Source organism: Carassius gibelio, chromosome A2, assembly GCF_023724105.1.
Source record: "Carassius gibelio isolate Cgi1373 ecotype wild population from Czech Republic chromosome A2, carGib1.2-hapl.c, whole genome shotgun sequence".
Lineage (NCBI taxonomy): Eukaryota > Metazoa > Chordata > Actinopteri > Cypriniformes > Cyprinidae > Carassius > Carassius gibelio.
The window spans coordinates 17,487,385-17,505,477 of NC_068372.1; the positions used below are offsets into that span (position 1 = coordinate 17,487,385).

General features: G+C 37.0%; 1 protein-coding gene and 1 long non-coding RNA gene across 5 annotated transcripts; one reads left to right on the forward strand and one right to left on the reverse strand.

The window, feature by feature from the left end:
* Window positions 1-737: 737 nt before the first annotated feature.
* Window positions 738-10,597, reverse strand: LOC128029219 (uncharacterized). 4 transcript variants are annotated; one of them, XR_008187316.1, is made up of 22 exons: window positions 10,149-10,597; window positions 9,164-9,254; window positions 8,320-8,385; window positions 8,047-8,213; window positions 7,791-7,957; window positions 7,563-7,654; window positions 6,406-6,576; window positions 6,210-6,314; window positions 5,732-5,971; window positions 5,546-5,637; window positions 5,272-5,454; window positions 4,405-4,584; window positions 4,221-4,319; window positions 4,029-4,118; window positions 3,537-3,651; window positions 3,347-3,465; window positions 3,151-3,264; window positions 2,989-3,052; window positions 2,637-2,730; window positions 2,363-2,531; window positions 1,709-1,790; window positions 1,309-1,457 (listed from the first exon to the last, which is right to left on the reverse strand). XR_008187316.1 is itself a non-coding variant. In XM_052616864.1 (21 exons), the coding sequence occupies exons 1-21, from the start codon at window positions 10,191-10,193 to the stop codon at window positions 1,287-1,289; spliced, it is 2,628 nt and encodes an 875-aa protein (XP_052472824.1). In that variant the 5' UTR covers window positions 10,194-10,597; the 3' UTR covers window positions 738-1,286. The 4 variants fall into 4 exon arrangements, 2 of the variants coding, with proteins under 2 accessions (XP_052472824.1, XP_052472814.1); XM_052616864.1 differs by lacking the exon at window positions 1,709-1,790 and having other exon boundaries at window positions 738-1,457; window positions 2,637-2,732; window positions 2,997-3,052; XM_052616854.1 differs by lacking the exon at window positions 1,709-1,790 and having other exon boundaries at window positions 738-1,457; window positions 10,149-10,596.
* A 6,020-nt stretch (window positions 10,598-16,617) lies between these two features.
* Window positions 16,618-17,565, forward strand: LOC128023981 (uncharacterized). The gene is made up of 2 exons (XR_008186039.1): window positions 16,618-16,751; window positions 17,340-17,565. It is a non-coding gene; the product is annotated as an uncharacterized LOC128023981 (long non-coding RNA).
* Window positions 17,566-18,093: the final 528 nt, after the last annotated feature.

Sequence of the window (18,093 nt, forward strand, 5' to 3'; positions counted from 1 at the left end):
TCATTTCCCTGCCATCTTTTATGTTGTGTTAATGATTTTCACTTTGTTGCTAACGTTAAATGCAAACGGTAAATTACAAACATTTTCCCAGGTTGAGCTACTGAAAGTCAATGTCCATTGTTTTTATTATTAGTAACGTACAGAAGCTCAATAAACAAGAAGTTCAGAATGAGTAACTTACCTTTCTCCGACGAAGGAAATAATTTCAAACAATGCCAACTGTCGCTAGATAACGTTATGCGCAAATTAGCATATTTTTGGAGTCATTACATTACGTAACAGCCAGAGCCGTTGAGAAACAACGCCGTTCACCCTGAATGATTGAGTTAAGTCAGGGGTTCTCAAACCTCTCCATGAACAACCACTAATAAGAATGACATGCTCAGAATAATAAAATGACTGATTCATTATACAACCTCCCACCATGGCATAACGATTTACAGTAATTTTGCATACGCTTTTATCTAAAGCGACTTACAACTGGGGGATACATAGAGCGATTCTTCTTAAAGAGGAAAACAGACACAGGAGTTACAAGTGCTTGTAATACCAAGTTTAGCCTTCCACTTAAACTTGAGTGGAATTAGGAGGGTGCTGAGTCTATGAGTCTGCCAAATAAGTTGAAATACGAGACAAGAGCACAAATATTAGGCTGCTGCTGAAAATACAGACAAAACCTGACAGGCTAGGTTTTTACTGGTCTGCTCTTTCGTAAACAGAAAAAAATGAGACTGTGAGAAAATAAATGTTTTATATTCACAGTTATTCACACGGTAAAATATTCATATCAGCAACAGATTTCCTCGCACACCTTATGGATCATGCTAATACCCACTTCACAAGGGCCAAAAGTGCAAACTTGTGCTTAGTATGATGCATATAGAAAGCTGATTTAATACACTATTAATATAAAACAGTTAGAACAAGTCTGAGTAGATCCTGCCAACAATTAGAGAACTTGAGTAGTTTTGAAAGCCACAAGCTTTAACAGAAGTAAGCTTATGTAAAGTGAGAGACTATAGTAAGCATGATACACAAACTTCAGTGCTCATATTGTAAAAATGGATAAAAGTCTTGCATCATTGCTGGTTGCTCTGCTCATTCTTAAGCATAATTTCCCTCTGGCATTACATTAAAATTGTGTAGGGGCAAGAAAGACTTCCTTTTTTTTTCATAATAATATAACCTTTTGAAAAACAATTTGGCTGGATCCAGAGTTGTCTCTCCATTGATGTTAATACTGACAGCAGAATTGCATATAAAGTCTGTGTGCTCTTATATGCTCTTCAGTCAGTCAGCAGCAGTAGTTGCTGGGAGTCCTCAGATACGGCCCGGCTCATGATGGAGTACCACGGAGCTCCAGCCGCAGGAGGAGAAGCAGGGGACGGTGTGGGAGGAGCAACTGCCTTCAATCCAGGAGCTGCACCGCTGGTCAGACTAACCCTCTCTTTTAAGATCTGAAAGGATGCATCACTTTATTTGAAAAAGGGCAGTTGCAATCATCACATTTATTTTAGCTGTCATGCACATACATTGCAATATCACAGTGTGAGCTTTTATGTATTTATGATTGTACTGATTCTAAGACATTGCAAACATACTGATAGGTACAAATAATACCATTTTACTTTTTAAAATTAGTATCCAAGTATAAATGTTTAAAATTAAACATTTTAAAGGTGTGCTTCTCCCCCTCCTGTTATTTTACCATGTTGAAATGAAGTGTCCTGCAGTTTTCCACTTAACGTGGGAGAAAATCCTCATGCTTCCTTTTGTAGATAGGCTAGTAGCTTAGTGTTGTTTGGTGATATGAAAAGCATAAATTAGAAAAACAAACACATTTATAATTGTGCTTTATCAGTAGAGACAACGGAATCGGTACCTCTGCAGCGGTAAAAATAAAAAATAAAATTAAAAAATGTTGAAACCAAGGAAAAATTGGTACGGCTTATACAAGTTGATGGAAAAAGTAATAATGGCAAAGTAGTTTTTTGTGTTAGACAGGTAAGTGAAGTAATTATTGTGTAGGAAGTTCTATGAAACCAGTACCAGTGTAATGTACAGAAAACTCCGATACACATTGATAGATGGCAGTGAACTGTTGAGGGTATAAGAAATTAAAGTATGACAACAGCAATTCTACAGTAAGCTAAGGAACAACAGAACGCACCTTTACGTTGGTGCAATGAAAACCACAAAAATATTCATTCTATTGCATACAAATTTTCAATTAGTTAAGTCCCTTAATAAAAAATAAAAAAAAACAGCAAAAATGTGATTTAAATGACAGGATATGTCAGTGCACAAATTATGCTTTACTCTACATAGTAACAGGAATGATTTGATGCCAGTATGCACTAACCTGCCGAAGTCTGTCCTCGTATCGTTGATCTGGTTCTGAAGGTTGTTTTTCTGGGACAGGCACTTTCCAGCGCTCCATTTCTGCCTTCAACTCTGCACCACCTAACAGTACCACAGGGTCCAGTGCATTGCTGTTTATTAACTCCACCAGACACTCTTTATAATGTACCCTAAAAGGGAGCATAACATTTGAGAAAACTTCTTGAGTTTGTTGTGTATATGGAAGGATATAGTTCAGTGAATGCTAATTAATTATCAGAGCAATCATTCCTTACATGCAGTAACCACTGTACTCTGGGAGAGCTGTTCGTCCACATGGCTCTTCCTTCAGAGCTCCTGATTCCTGGAACTCCATTACACCACAAATACCTACAAGGAACACATTTGAACATGTACTGTATTTTAATTTTGGTATGAAACACAGAAACTGAACACTGTTAAAATGCTATCGGAGAAATGGTAATTAAATATCTCTGTTTCGGCCCAGATTTAAGTCCTCCAAACCAAAACCAACTAAACCAGAAGTGGCTGTTTTTGGACATATTTTCAGGTGCCACAATCTTGGTGCAACATTAATCTGAACATAGAATATTCACATGTAGGCATATGTCAAACCAAATGATGTACCTTTAGAGTGTCTCCCTGCTGTATTTTTGGGGCTGAACATGAGAGGATGTGATACCCCATAGTGCTGAAAAGATAAATAAAAGGAGTTTAGCCAGTTTAACCACGGCAGGGTATGATGTCTGCTTCCTGTTTGTGCTAAACCACAGTAAAGACATCTATAACCTGCAGCAGGGTCCTTAGTCTTGGGACACTCCAGTCTCTCAGATGATACAGGCAGTTTCGAGGGTGATGAGCATGTAAACCCTTAGCTCCACACTCAGTAGAAAAAGTACAGGCCTGCAAGGACAACAGATGCTCATTAATTGACACAGAGCTCTGTGGTAATCATAATGACGACTGTTGAGATAACAAAACTTACAGAGCCTTGTTTAAATGGCTGACTGCAGCCACCGCAGAATTCGTGCTGGCACTGAGTGCATTTGAAATGCAAACAGCCTCCTCTGGCCAGGAAGAAGCGAAATTTGCATTTTGGACAGTCTGAAAGGGGACGGATACGGTTACAACCAGGGAAAGTTCCAAAAAGACACTTTGAACCAACTTTGCTTTACCTATTTTGTTCCTGCTGAGGAGCTGCTCCAGCCTTGAGTTCTGGTACTCGGGGCTGTTGAGTTGCTCCCACTCTTTGAACTTCTCACATGAGATTCCTTCATGTTGTGGAGCCCACTAGACAACAAACATCCAGAACAACGGCTTCCATCAATATGAGATTTCAAGCACCAGCACAATGCATGGGCTCAACAGTAAGAATTGTTGAGTTCAGATGTTTACTTGCTGGTCAACATTTTCAATGAACAAATTGAAACAAATCTACAAATTCTACATTTTATTTCTAAAATATCTGTTTAGTATGTCTCTTAAATATTTATTAGATTTTTTACATTTATATAATAATATTATAGATTATAGTAACATTTATTCATATATTCACCACCATTCAAAAGGACGGTAATATTGAGAAATGTTATTTTTTATGTTTTCGAAAGAAGTATAAGTTAAGGTATATGATGCAAAGCATTGTTGTTTGTTAAGGCAAAACCTACCGGCCTTTTACACTGAAAGCATGTGCTTTTCCCACAGCTGGGGCAATCCATCCTCAGCCTGTTTGCTTCATGAAGGAGCCCAAAGCAGCACTAAAAAACAAAGACAACAAAAATATAAACAGACATAAAATCGCTATCATGCTCAGACCTGAAATTAAACCACACAAAATATCTGCGAATAACAGAACTTACATGTGCACACCAGCGGAAGTTGGGCATTTCCTGAAGTGCCTGGTCTCTGAGCTTCCTCTGGAAGAGCTCATGGATCTGGGGGTCCAAATAATACTTGATCTACAAAAACACAATGATTTACAGTTAGTTAAATTCAATACTAAATCTTATATGGACCAAAAAAACCATGTTTAGAGCTCCACACCTGTGTGTCGAGTAGACCGAAGTACTCCATAGACTCCTCCCTGCGGCCTCTTTGTACATCAGGAAGATTACAGAGTGGACACACAGCATGTACTATATTCTTCTCCTTAATGACAGAGGAGAAGTACTTCTTAAAACAGCTCTCACAGAATGTGCAAGAGCAGTGTGTCATGGTGACCATCTGAAAAAAGAAAAGAGGGGCACATCCTACATTTATGAATGAAAGACTTTTTTCAAATTAAAGTTTTTAAATATACTTTTATATTGCAATTATTCCACAAATTTTCCACAACAATCTTCAAATTAATTTAGAAGCAACATAAAGAGAGTATATTTTGTCAGAAGGCAATCAGCCAAGTATGGTGACCCATACTCAGAATTCATGCTCTGCATTTAACCCATCCAAAGTGCACACACACAGCAGTGAACACACAGAGCGGTGAACACACACACACACACACACAGCGGTGAACACACACCCAGAGCTGTGGGCAGCCATTTATGCTGCGGCGCCAGGGAGCAGTTGGGGGTTCGGTGCCTTGTCGGGCACCTAAGTCGTGGTATTGCCTGCCCGAGATTCGAACCCACAGCCCTAGGATTAGGAGTCAAACTCTCTAACCAGAAATTGAATAAAGTTATCAAACACTAAATTCTAAATTAAATATAGAGTCCTTAAAGCTCTTTTTTTCTTTTATTCTTCGATTAACAGACATCAGAGCAGCTGGGTTATTACCGTAGGTTATTTTGGCTGTTTTAAGAGCTGCCGCTGCTAAACATGCTGCGGAACTCTTTAAAAAGAACTCTTATCTGTTCAAATTTGATGTGGTCCCATATGTTTAGGTCAAAAACACAATTAATTTATTCTCACCCTATTGAAGGACACTTGCTCCTGGCATATAGGGCAATCATGGCAGAGATATTTCAGAGCAGAGGGGAAGTCTCGGCATGACTGCACTGCTTCCAGAACATCCGTGGAGCTGAAACTGCACCCTTCCAGACTCAAGATGCTCCTAAACACTTTAGCTTTCTCACCTTCAACACCACCTGGGAGCTGAAAGTAGGATCTTTCTGTAATGCAATCCTGTACAAAATGAATGAGTAAAAAATAGGTGACGTGCTATCCTGATTTGGCCTCCTCTTACCTCCATGTCCTCAAACTTCTTCAGCTGAATAAGAAATGGCTGCTCATTAATGGTAATCACCCTGTCGGGCTGCCTCAGAACATACTCTGCGTCTGAAAAACAACAACACAAAAGCGAACAGTAAACTTTTCAATTAAATAGAATCTTTTTTGGTTAGTGGAGGTGAACAGTTATGTTCTATTTTACCTCTTTGGCGTCTGAAGAGCACCCAGGCCTGGTCTGGCAGTGCTGCAGGGTATTTGACATCTAGAACCTCTCCTCCTGCATTCTGTCTCCGCTGGAAGAAGATGATGAGCTTGTTCTTCATCTTGCTGGGAGAGACGCCCACAGGAAGCCGGCTTACCACAACCTTGTGACAATCATCCACTAAGCTGGACTGAACTCCACCACCACAATCCTGCCACACTCCTCCAGCATGATGAACATCTTAAAAAAAAAATGGAGTCTTTTTTAGTTCAGTGTATTATCTGCATTGTTTTACACAACAGTGTTTCTCACAACTGAACCAAGACTGACTGCTGAAAAAGTGTAAGGGCACTATTAAACTCCTGAATCATTATTATGGAAATAATAGAAAATAATGGACATTTTCTCTGTAGAGATTTTTTCAAGTCAAGACATTCATCAAGTCTTTAAGAACACTGTTAAATGTTCTGCTATTTACCTTTGTCCCTGTTGCTCAACTGGTACATGTTGACAACTCTTTGTAATTGAAGGCTTTTGAACAGGTCGTCTATGTCATCAACATTAGAAGCATTGCTGGTGGGAACTGAAGCAGAGAAAATCCTTAATTAATTCAAAATTCAAAATATTACAACTGAAAAAAAAAAAACAAAAAAAAAAAAACCCAAACCTATTACCTGAGGCAGGAGAAATAAATGGGTTTGTTTGGTGGTTAGTCTCCAAAGCTTGAGCACCAAACGTGATCCCGAAATCCAGCAGCTCTTGCGTGTATGATCTCCTTACCCCGCTCATATCTGTTTCACTGGCTTGATTCAGGTTCATCTGGGACTTTGTACTCTTGGGTAGGCCTAGGAAAAGAAACCTAATGGTTAGCCAAGAATAGAAAAGGAAAGTCTGAAACCATTAATGACACTAAACCAATGCATTTAAACAGTGTTATTAGATCAGCATGGCTTTTGCTAACAAGAAGAAGATAGCAGCTTTGGCTATCAACCCACTAAAGATCATAAATTCACACCTGGGTTGCCAGGTTTTCACAATAAAACCTGCCCGATTGCTACTCAAAAGTAGCCCAATCACGTTTCAATGGGGCATCCCCAGTAAAAATGCAAAAATGGTAAAATATATGTTTTAGTGGCTAAATATCACAATATTGGGGACGCTTAAACCTGTGAACAAGAAAAACAACCTGCGGCAACAGTGTTAAAGTAGCCCTATTCCACAGGAAAACCGTGGACTTGGCAACACTGATTCGACATGCTCTGACACACTGAGCTGTGGCAATCAACTGACACATTACAGCACAAATGAAACAGGTTACCATCTCAAAACAGCTTCTACTTACTGAGATTAACTTTTTTGTTAATAAAAATAAAATAAATCTTAACCAAAATAAAAAAAGAATATAAACCTAATTATAAAATATATTAAAGAAATAACTTAAACTTACTTGAAAAATCAAATGAAATTGCCATATAGGTAAAATTTAAAAAGTTAATATTTTTATATATTTTATTTTATTATAGCAAGTTGCAAAGGCAACATTTCTCATTTTCATTTACCTCAATTCGATGTACTAAAATAACTAAACCTTAAATAAAAATGAATAAAAACTGAGAAAATAAAAATAAAATGGAGAAAAAAAAATACTAAAACTTTAGCCATAATAGACAACATAAAAATAAAAACTAATTTAAAATATTAATAGAGACTATAGTAGTATTTCGGTGACACTAAAATTGGTATATACGGAGTATGAAATATTCATAAAACTGAAAATCTGAAGAAGTGAACAAAATGCAAGACTAGTATTCAGCAGAAAAACAATGTTTACTGTTGCTGGCATGCTGAGGCACAGATGAGATGGACGCTCCATGTTGAGCTGTTGACATTTTTTGCACTGAACTGCTGCCCGTATGTGGCCAGCTGCGGCACAAACAAACAAAAAGAAGACTTCAATTACATCAGTATCCACTGTTCATCAAAAAGGGGCTAAACTGAGAGACTAGTGTCAAAATCTTTTCATAAGAATGACTTAACTGAAACTCAAACAAGCACTGACCTGCCATAAGACAAAACAGGATTCGGTTGAACTACCAGTTCAGCTTGCAGGTGTTTTGCTTGAGGATGCAGTGGAGGGGTTTGGACTGGATGGGTTGCAAACAGAGGAGTTTCACGCTGAAAGGCGGCAATCATCTCTTCCAGAACTATCGACAAGTTCGACCAGCCCTAGAAATCAAACATTTAAATCCAGAATTAAATATATACATCAATGATTTCAAATAAGAACATGTACAATAACTATAAAACTGACTTACAATCTTCCAGTTGTTGAGGCAGTGGAGAAGGATGCGACCATTGGCATCAACATTTCCGCTTTCAGCGTTGATGATCATGGAGGGTGAAGGGCAAACAAAACACCTGGGTGGGTTTTTGGGATGGGTCTCATGGATCCAAATACAGACTGGAATGTTGTACATAGTACCTTTGTAACAACATTATAGATATTTAATGAGTTTCAGTTGGTGGAAAGCAGTTACAAACACTGGGAGGCATTATTTATAGGTTACAGTAAAGCTACTGATAGTTACCTTCATATGTAACAGGAACGGTGCCACCCAAATAAACCAACTTCTTCTTATCATTGTTTGGATAGACTGTAAAAAGAGAAGAGAACTGACCTCAGAAAATACACATGCAAGAAATTGTGCACAGTAAGCAAAAAGTCGACATAGCAGCATTGTTATGGTATATATATATAGGAGGAGACAGACTTGTCACAGTCTGTACACCCATGAATATTTCACAGTGTATAATTACTTTTAAAATTATATTTCAGTTTAGACACAAACAAACCCATTCTTACAAAAAATGAAAACCATTATGATAACTACATTACCATTCAAAAGTTTGCAGTCAGATATAAAATAAAATAATTATTCAACATGGACCCAGATAATTGCTCAAATGACAGCAGAGACATTTATTATTAAATTTGATCAATTTTATGTATTTATAAATAATCGGATAATCAGTTTTAAATACATGCTGTTCTTTTAAACTTTTTATTCATCAAAGAATCCTGAAAGAAGCATTAGAACTTGCTGTTAAAATGATGCTGTTAAACATAGCTTAGGGAAAAAGAAACCACTTGTGGGGTATGTAGACTCTAAACAATTCAGCAAAATATAAACAGTGATTAAGACACACAAAAGAAATTCATGAAACAAAAAAACATGCAAAATGCAACATACAGAAGTATGTAGGTTTTGTTGCATTCACTGTTATTAAAAAAGAAAGAGAAATGAAAAAAAAATTACTGAAGAGAAAAGAAAAAAGATTACTGTAGTTTCAGTTCAGAACTCACAAACATTTTAGAGTTGTAAATAAAAAAACTGTTTGAAAATTCTGGTGTGCTTTCAAAGATAAACTTACAATAATAGTCCACATATAACTGCAGGTGAGGGAAATTCGTCGACACGTCTTTGACGTCATTAAGCACCTCCTCAGGGTAACAGTAATTACACTATTGAGAAAATATGAAGATCGTGATCAGTAAACAATATGATCCTCATGCACCACAACCTCAACAAGACACATTTACCATGGTAACCAATCACATTTACGATGGTTTCCGCACAAATAAATAAAAAAAAACGTTTACTATATTGTAACCACAAATTAACCATGGGTTTGCTACACTAACCATAGTTTAACCATGGTATTTGTAGTAAAACTGCGGTTATACAAATAGTAATCCAAACGCAAAAAAATTATAAAACAAATAAAAATTAAAAAAATTAAATTAAAAAGAAAAACAGAAAAGAAACCCTGGTTACTAGCCTTATTTCAACAAAACCATGGTTAATTTTCGTATGGGCAGTTACGAGAGCCATTGGGTTTAAAAAAAACAATGTAAACAAAATGACAAGATAGCAGAACGCATATTCTTTATAAGGGACGTCGTTATGATTTGCGACTAGACAGCTACTGAAATATCTAGTTCAGTATGTCATCCTTAATACTGTAGTACCGGCAAGTGCGTAACTTTGGGTCTACCATTGGGGGGGTTAAACTCGCGGCATATGAATAATTTTCTTGTGTAAAAGGTAACATGCTAATTTACACTACAGATTATTTAAAATATGATACTATCTTTCTTGCTGGCAAATGAAATTAATAAAGAAAACAAACAAAATTACAAAAGTATTCATTCTGAATATTTCATATTATTTTAATCTGAATGATGTTATGATATTAAGGGGGTTATATTAGTTGGATCTGATTTTTGGGGGGGTCATGACCCCCGTAACCCCCCTGCAAATTACGCGCATGAGTACCGGTAATTAGCTTATTAGCTCTTAAACATTTACAATATGGTAAACCATAGCTGCCTCGGTAGTGTTGACAGTAAACCTACCTCGAGAAGTGTTTGATACTTCAAATCAGCTGTAACGCGCGACATCTTTAACTGCACGAGCACCGCTCATGCGTTCAGCGTCAAGTAATTTTACAATAACAGCTGGAAATCATATTTGTTACTTCTTCCATCGTTTTAGTTTAAATGTCATTCAACCAGTTCTGGTTCCTTTCGTCCATGAACATCACTTACGTCTCACTGACACCGATACGGAAAGTTCAAACCTGGTTGCAGTAGTCTGCCATATTGAGTGTGTCAGGAAGTAAGCTGTTTGAGTTTTACTTTTGTCTTATGTCCCGGTATTTGCTTTTCAAACGCTATTTATTTTTCAGCCTAACTGAATTTGTGTTCTAGATAACCACACGCAGAGACACATATTAAAACGATAATCCTGACTGTACACATATTGAAACGATATTCCTGATTGTCGACCCTGGACGTAAACAACGTTGATTGATGCAGTAGCCTACCGCTGGATGTCAGTATAACACATACAATCTCTCCATCACTGCACTGGCGCTGCTTCCCAATCCACCAAGAGAAAGAACAAGAGAACTGTGAAGTGCTGAGCGCTTTAGAGTCACTGTATGTTTATCATTTATCTGGGTCATTGTAGAAGGTTTTTTGTAAATTTTATTTTTTATTAATTAATCTCTTGCTTTTGTAGGACTTGGCAGTAATGTATCTTATGTGCATATATATGAAATATAGTTTTGTGGTTTGGGTGTGAATAATGGAATTTTGATGAAATTTAGTAAAAATGTAATGAAATGGATATATTTTCCTTTTTAAAACTTTAAGGCAAAGGTGTAGAACATATCCCCCCCCCCCCAAGAATCAATAAAGATCATGCTTCTTTAAACTTTGTAATTGTATTTCCAAACTAATCTTCATTCATTAAACAACTGTTCAAACATTATAAGAAAGAAAAAGTCTGATTCACGGGCCATCTCATGGTGTTAGACTGTCAGACAGCATCTAGAATTTAAGCCACATGTAGTTCGGCAAAACAATCTTGTGCTACATCCTATCGAGATAACGCTGACTAATTTTCGTGCTTATTTCCCATCCTCCGAGTTTTTCGGATCCCATGAGGTGACCATGAACACAGGACTGAGTGTGTGGACAGACAGTCCATAGAAAAAAAATCCAGTGATTTATGATGGAGAGGTAGAGATAAGAAAAGAAGTGAAACGAATGTAGTTGTCACTCAATTGTGATGGCATTACCTGGGTTTTTGCTGATGACAATGTGTACCTGCCATGTGTTATTATGTTATAGTGTGAAGGTGACCCCCAGGAGAATGAGCAAGACCTCTGAAAGTGGGGCAATGCATTGGGGAAACAGACATTCTGATTTTTTCAACAGGATCAGCAGTCAAATATTTCCTACTATAAGCAGCTGCCGATGACAACTTTATTTTTCATCACGGAAATAAGCTATTTCCTGTGTGACTTCTGATGAAACCTCACCAAAGTTGCTATGGGTGAATAAATATAAAGAAAAACAAAGTGCAATAAATGTTAAAAACATTTGTGCATCAAACCAGATTGTTAATTTGTATGATAAGAAATTAATACAACATGATATCAGATTACAAACTGCAATATCAAGCACCATAACAGAATATTCATGTAGAGCAAATATAACTGGAAGCGGCTGACACCGTTACACAAAGTTACAAAGGGTTGTCCATGTGCTTGTGTTAAAAAGAACTGTTACCGGAGCTACTTTCATATCTCTTGTATTACATCGCAAACTCATTTTTACAAAACACAGCTTGCACCAGCTCAGTTATCGATTCTAACATGAAAATAATGGTGCTCGTCTTGATTTATGATTTATGATCAACTGAAGGTACATTGTTCATGACATATTTCAGCACATTAAAAATGTAAGTGAGCCTACTAACAAGATTGCTTTTTGCAAAGCAATCAGGACACCACAAATGTAATAGTTCCCCAGCAGACACACTCTCAACATATTTGTGTGAATCGCCTGGATGTAACATAACAGCTTTCTCCAGCCAAGGTGAGATGGTCTCTCAGGTCCAGGCCTCATTGTGCCACTGCCCTACTTCCAGACAATGGAAGCACACTTCATTGCACAGACTCTCCATGCATTTCACTTTGGCAACAGCAGGCCTTCTTCGGTATTGCCCCTGGAGCAAATTTACCCCAGCTGTGCATTAAGCCTTGTAAGTCCCCCTCATCACATACATGCACACACACAATCACAAAGTTTACACACAAGGCTTCACAGTCTTTATTGGTTCAGGGTTAGACTGTACACAGCTGCTGCACACACTTGAATCCAGACTTAAACAGACCGATTCTGTCTGAGGGCCCATTTGAAAACCTCTCTGAGGTTCAATAATGGCAACATTACTAGCAACTAAGTCTCTTTGTCACATGTGAAGTTTTCCACATGAAAGTGGGCATGCATTGCACACTCCTGCCTGGAAGGATATAAAAGTCCCACAGGCATCAAGATCCCTTCAAATTAGTAGATGTGCAAGACTTTGCGGGATTGAGAAAGCAATGCTATTGGTCCTGACCAAATAGCTCTAATTAAAACCTGGTGCAGGGTGTAGGGCTGTCAGGGTGGGACTGTGAAGTCAAAGTAATCCAAATTGGGAGGGGGAGGGGGGTTATTTTCCTAACAAGGTTTTCAATCTACAAATTTTAAAATAAAACAGAGAGATAGCTAGTTTCATGCATTGCTTTATTACGGATTGCACAAAGACAGTTTCACAATTCAAAATCTACACTTGATTACAGGTTCATCTCAATAAATAGATAGAATGTCATTTATTTCAGTAATTCAACTCAAACTGTTTAACTGTATTAAATAAATCCAATGAACACAGACTGAAGTAGTTTTGTTTCTTTTTATTGTGATGGTTTTGGCTCACATTTAACAAAAAAACCCACCAGTTTAAACAAATTAGAATATTTGAAACCAATAAAGAGAAAAAATTGTGAATTGATGGCCTTCTGGAAAGTATGTTAATTTACTGTACGTGTACTCAATACTTGGTAGGGGCTCCTTTTGCTGTAATTACTGTCTCAGTTCAGCGTGGCATGCAGGTGATCAGTTTGTGGCTCTGCTGAGGTGGTATGGAAGCCCAGATTTCTTTGACAGTGGCCTTCAGCTCATCTGGATTTTTTAGTCTCTTGTTTCTCATTTTCCTCTTGACAATCCCCTGTAGATTCACTATGGGGTTCAAGTCTTGTGAGTTTGCTGACCAGTCAAGCACACCAACACCATGGTAATTTAACCAACTTTTGGTGCCTTTGGCAGTGTGGGCAGGTGCCAAATCCTGCTGGAAAATGAAATCAGCATCTCCAAAAAGCTGGTCAGCAGAAGCAAGCATAAAGTGCTCCAAAATTTCTTGGTAATGCAGAAGCTGTTTTCCACGAGTGTGTAAGACTTATGAGCTGCTCTATTACTAGAAGAATAAGTGCAGTAAATAGTAAAACTATTTGTGCTACAAACCAGTGTGTTTATGAATATGATGTGCATTAAAGTCATATGACAAGAAATACTAGATTGCAATATCAAGCAGCATAACAGGCTGTTTTTGCATTGTAAAAATAACTGAAAGCTGATTACCGGAAGCTTTGTGCAAAATAAGGTGGCTATATAAACCAGACTGTGCACATATTTGATAGTATGGAAATATCTTAATGTTGCTGAGTTTCTGTATAAGTGTATTTACCAAAAGGATTTTTAATGCTTTTTTTTGTGCTTTTGAACTGGTTGAAGGCTAAAGAGGGCTTGTCAGATCCACTCCAGCCCAGAGAGGGGGCACTCTAATGGGGTTTGTCATCTGCTAATGATAGCTCACAGCCGTGAGCCGCCAGAGGTTTAGGGGAGCTTTGCAGGAATGGAAGGGATCCATAATGATTTGCCATCTCTTAATGAGAGCCAGTGGGCATCACTGACCAGTGCTCAGCTTGCATTACTACAGGGAAAAGGCAAGCGAGAAACCCCCCACTGGAAAAGAGCAGTCGGCCGTTAACCCTTCAGCCTGCCGCAGCACATTTTCCTTCAGCACCCATCTAAAGCTGTCCATGCCTGCATTAACCCTTTAATCATTTACACAAGCTATGCTATTAGGTCAGAGAAACATGGCATTCAGCCTGAAAAGCAATAGCAGTGTAACATTAGGCCCATTACCTAAAAACATCTTTTTTACATAACAGATGGCCAACAGTAAGCTACACTTGATACGAACAGGTACTACATTAATAATGAACCAACCTGTTAACTGCCACTCTAGATATTTTGCTTTTAATTCAGAGCCTCATGTTTAAACCTTTGCATAGTTTAAATGGCAGAATTTAATTAAATAAAAACAAATTAATTTTAAGCAAAATCACACAAGCAAAGGTGCTGTTGTTCTGTAACTGTAACTGCCTTTAACTATCATATTGCATTATTGACACACTGTTTTCCAAATGAATGTTGTTCAGTGCTTTGACGCAATGTATTTTGTTTAAAGCACTATATAAATAAAGGTGATTGATTGATTGATTGATTCTGAACATAAAAAGTTGAATATACAACATGCTACTACTCATGTGTCTATTTTCTATATATATATATTATATCGTTGTGCATCTCCAAGCTGTTGTTCATTCAAACTCCACTTTTGTTTTGTACGAGGAGTCAGACTAACAGTCACCTGAGAGTTCAATGAATAAAATATGCTAGACATTGTACAGACTAGGCTACAGACGATATTGCATCATGCTTTACTGCAGCTTTTGCACAGATAAAGTGCAGTTTAAACATGAAGCAGAGTAGCACCACAACCATTTGATAAAATACAATAATCATGATTTGAACCCAGGCCATCTCAGGCCATTTATAGGTTAATTATACACTTGTAGATTTAAAATTAATTCTGTTGACCGAAGTGAACTGCTGCTCCACCAGTGAATTTACTGTCTGTTGTGCTGATTATCTTTGCAAAACACCCTGATTATTAGTAAAAACTATTTTCTGATGGTGCATGAAGAAATGTGTGTGATGTCTTCCTTTCTTTCTTTCTTTCTTTTTGTAAGTTGCATTTATGCTTTTTTGTTTTATCTAGGTTAATTACGTTTATGTTTTATTCTTTTATATTGATTGTTTGTTTAATTTCATCCTATGTATTATGCATTGCTCTCAATTAATTTACTCTATTTTATGAAGAAAATCTTAAGTTCTTTAACACATAACATTCTTTTGATCGCACATGTTTACCCTGAAATGAAAAGCCAGTCATCATTTACTCGCTCTCATGTTGTTCCAAACCAGTATGAATTTATTTTGTGTTCAACAGAAGAAAGAAATTCATACAGAGTATACGTCATTCCCCTGGAACTGTGAGCACAAGCTAGATTAAAGTGATTATTACGTTTTGAATATGGATATTTGTCTTACAAAAACACATCGATTCGCTACAGAAGGCCTTTGTTCACCCCCCAGAGCTGTTTGAGACACTTTTTTGTGTGAGCTTTATATTAAACTCCCCATGGGCCAATGGAGTGCAACACCTGCTAAATTGTATCTTACAGCTTGAAAGATCAAAGACAATTTTTAAAATAACTCCAACAGAATTCATCTGAAAGAAGAAAGTCATATACATCTAGGGTGACTTTAGGGTGAGTAATTTATGGCTTCATTTTCATTTTGGGGTGAACTAACCCTTTAAAGCTGGTCCACATCTATAAGTGAGATTACATTGGACTATATCATAAATCATAGTTAAATTTGGAGGTTCCACCAATAAAAATAGCGGGATCTTTCAGATCTTGTGATGGACAGATTCAATTTGTTTGTAAGTGCTATAGGGATGACATGCATCCAACATGAAACATGCAGGATCACAGAAGTAGGTTTCTGGCAAATCTTTAGTATGAGCTGCTAGCAAAAGTGAGCAGACACTTTCATGAAAATGCTGTTCAATGCATATATTATGAAGATTATTTCGAACATTCTCAAAAGTATCAAGGTTGTACCAAGGTAACACACAGACAATGTGAATGTTAATCCCATCAGTATTTTTCATATGCCTCCCCCAGTGTGCTAATCCTGTCGATAGAGAAGAAATTAGCAAGACTGCTGGAATTCTACAGAGAAATAAGAAAAAGGCTTGAAAAAACTAATGTGTGTATTATTTTTATTAATGTTATCATTTATATTTTCTAGCATTTACATTCTCAATGCACGATCAAATAGTTATCTATAGCCTAAATTTAAATGATTAATCACCTTATTATCATCTAGTGTGCCTTTTTGCTATGCTTATGCATTGCTCCAGCCCGGCAACCCTGAAACTGATCAGGATTGAATTAAAACTAATTTTAATCACCAAAATTTGCACCCACTGCTATTTTCTCAGTTTGCCTGTCAGGTGATCAGTCACCTGGCAGGAAGCAGGAGCACTATAAGAAGAGCAGCATGGCAAACAAGCATGGAGGCCATTAACAGTTACTTTTACTGGACTTAACTTTCCGGACACTTACAGCCAGTTGGATTTCACTCAGATTGGATCGTGTATAAACACTGCTGGACTCAACAACACATGGGGATTCTTGGTCTGTTTTAAGGGTATGGTTTTATTGTGATGTTTTAAAGTCTTTTATTGTGAACCTGTGTAATACACCAAACCGTATTTCCAGTTTGTCATTCATGTAACACATTTAAAATTTCACACAGGAAAGTCAGATCCCATTTATGCTGGGCTAAGTGTTACACAGTATTTGTTAATCCAGTTTTTAGGTGTCTCGGTAATAAGGATGGATTGTGTACTTGGAATCTAGTTTAATTTGAGCTGATTTGTACATTCTGAGCCAACTATATTCTCTTTCAATTTTACAACACAGTTGTTAAAAAAGGAAAAGGCATTTTGTTATGTTGCTTTAAATGAGAGAAAAACACAGCATGACATTGTATGTTTACAATAACAGAATAAAATACTTTCTATTAAAAAAGGAATGACTGCATTGACTGACCTTTTTTTTTTTTTGACCATCTTGTAGGATGTTAGTTTTCCCCTCAGAGATCAATAAATTCTTTCTTTTTTTAGTATAACCACAAATTAAGGCAGCTATAGAGCACTCTGGCTAGAAGCTGGGCTACTATAATACTCATAGTTTGCTGAATGGTCTTTGAGTTTAATATTTCATTCATCCCTAGGTGGCTTACAGACATGAAATATCCCAGGTTTCCATAGTGACCTACCACCCTCTTTCCTGCAGATCTCTATGAGAGAAACTGGGCAAGACAGCAGCAACTTCTGCAAAGTACAAGCATTGCCCCATACTTGGTGGCTCTGTATTCTGTCCTATAATGTATTTATAGCACTAGTATTTTAGGAAAATAACTACAAGAATGAAATAAATATATCAGAGCTTTCCACTCATATCCTGAGAGGTAAGAGTTTATTAATTTAATAATTTTCTCACTTAACATCTGTAACCCACTGCTTTGCTAATCTCCTACACCTCTTGAACTCCTCTTAGTAGGATCTTATCACTCCTTACTAGGTTTTATGCGGTCAAAACAAAAGAAACGCTTGCAGAGAAGAGATGGAGGCATTCCTTAAGAGACCGATTTAATTTATTTCCAAAAACCAGTACAGTAAAATGCAAAAGATGACCTACTGTAAAGGAATAAAGTGTGCTTCTGAAAGCTCACTTTGAATGTTGCTCCTTAAAAAAAAAAACAGAAAAAACAAGACTTTGGTGTTAATAGTGCTGAAAAAAAAAAATCATTAGAATTCATGTGAATGCAGAAAAAAAAAAAACATTAGGTAGACGCTGATTGAATTTTGGGACAATATAATAAAACATTCATCTATCCAAGATATTTTTTTTTCTTCTGGATCATGCTGCTTTAATACTTTTTATTACTTTTAATGAATTTTTTATATAAAAGCTGTTCTTTTTAA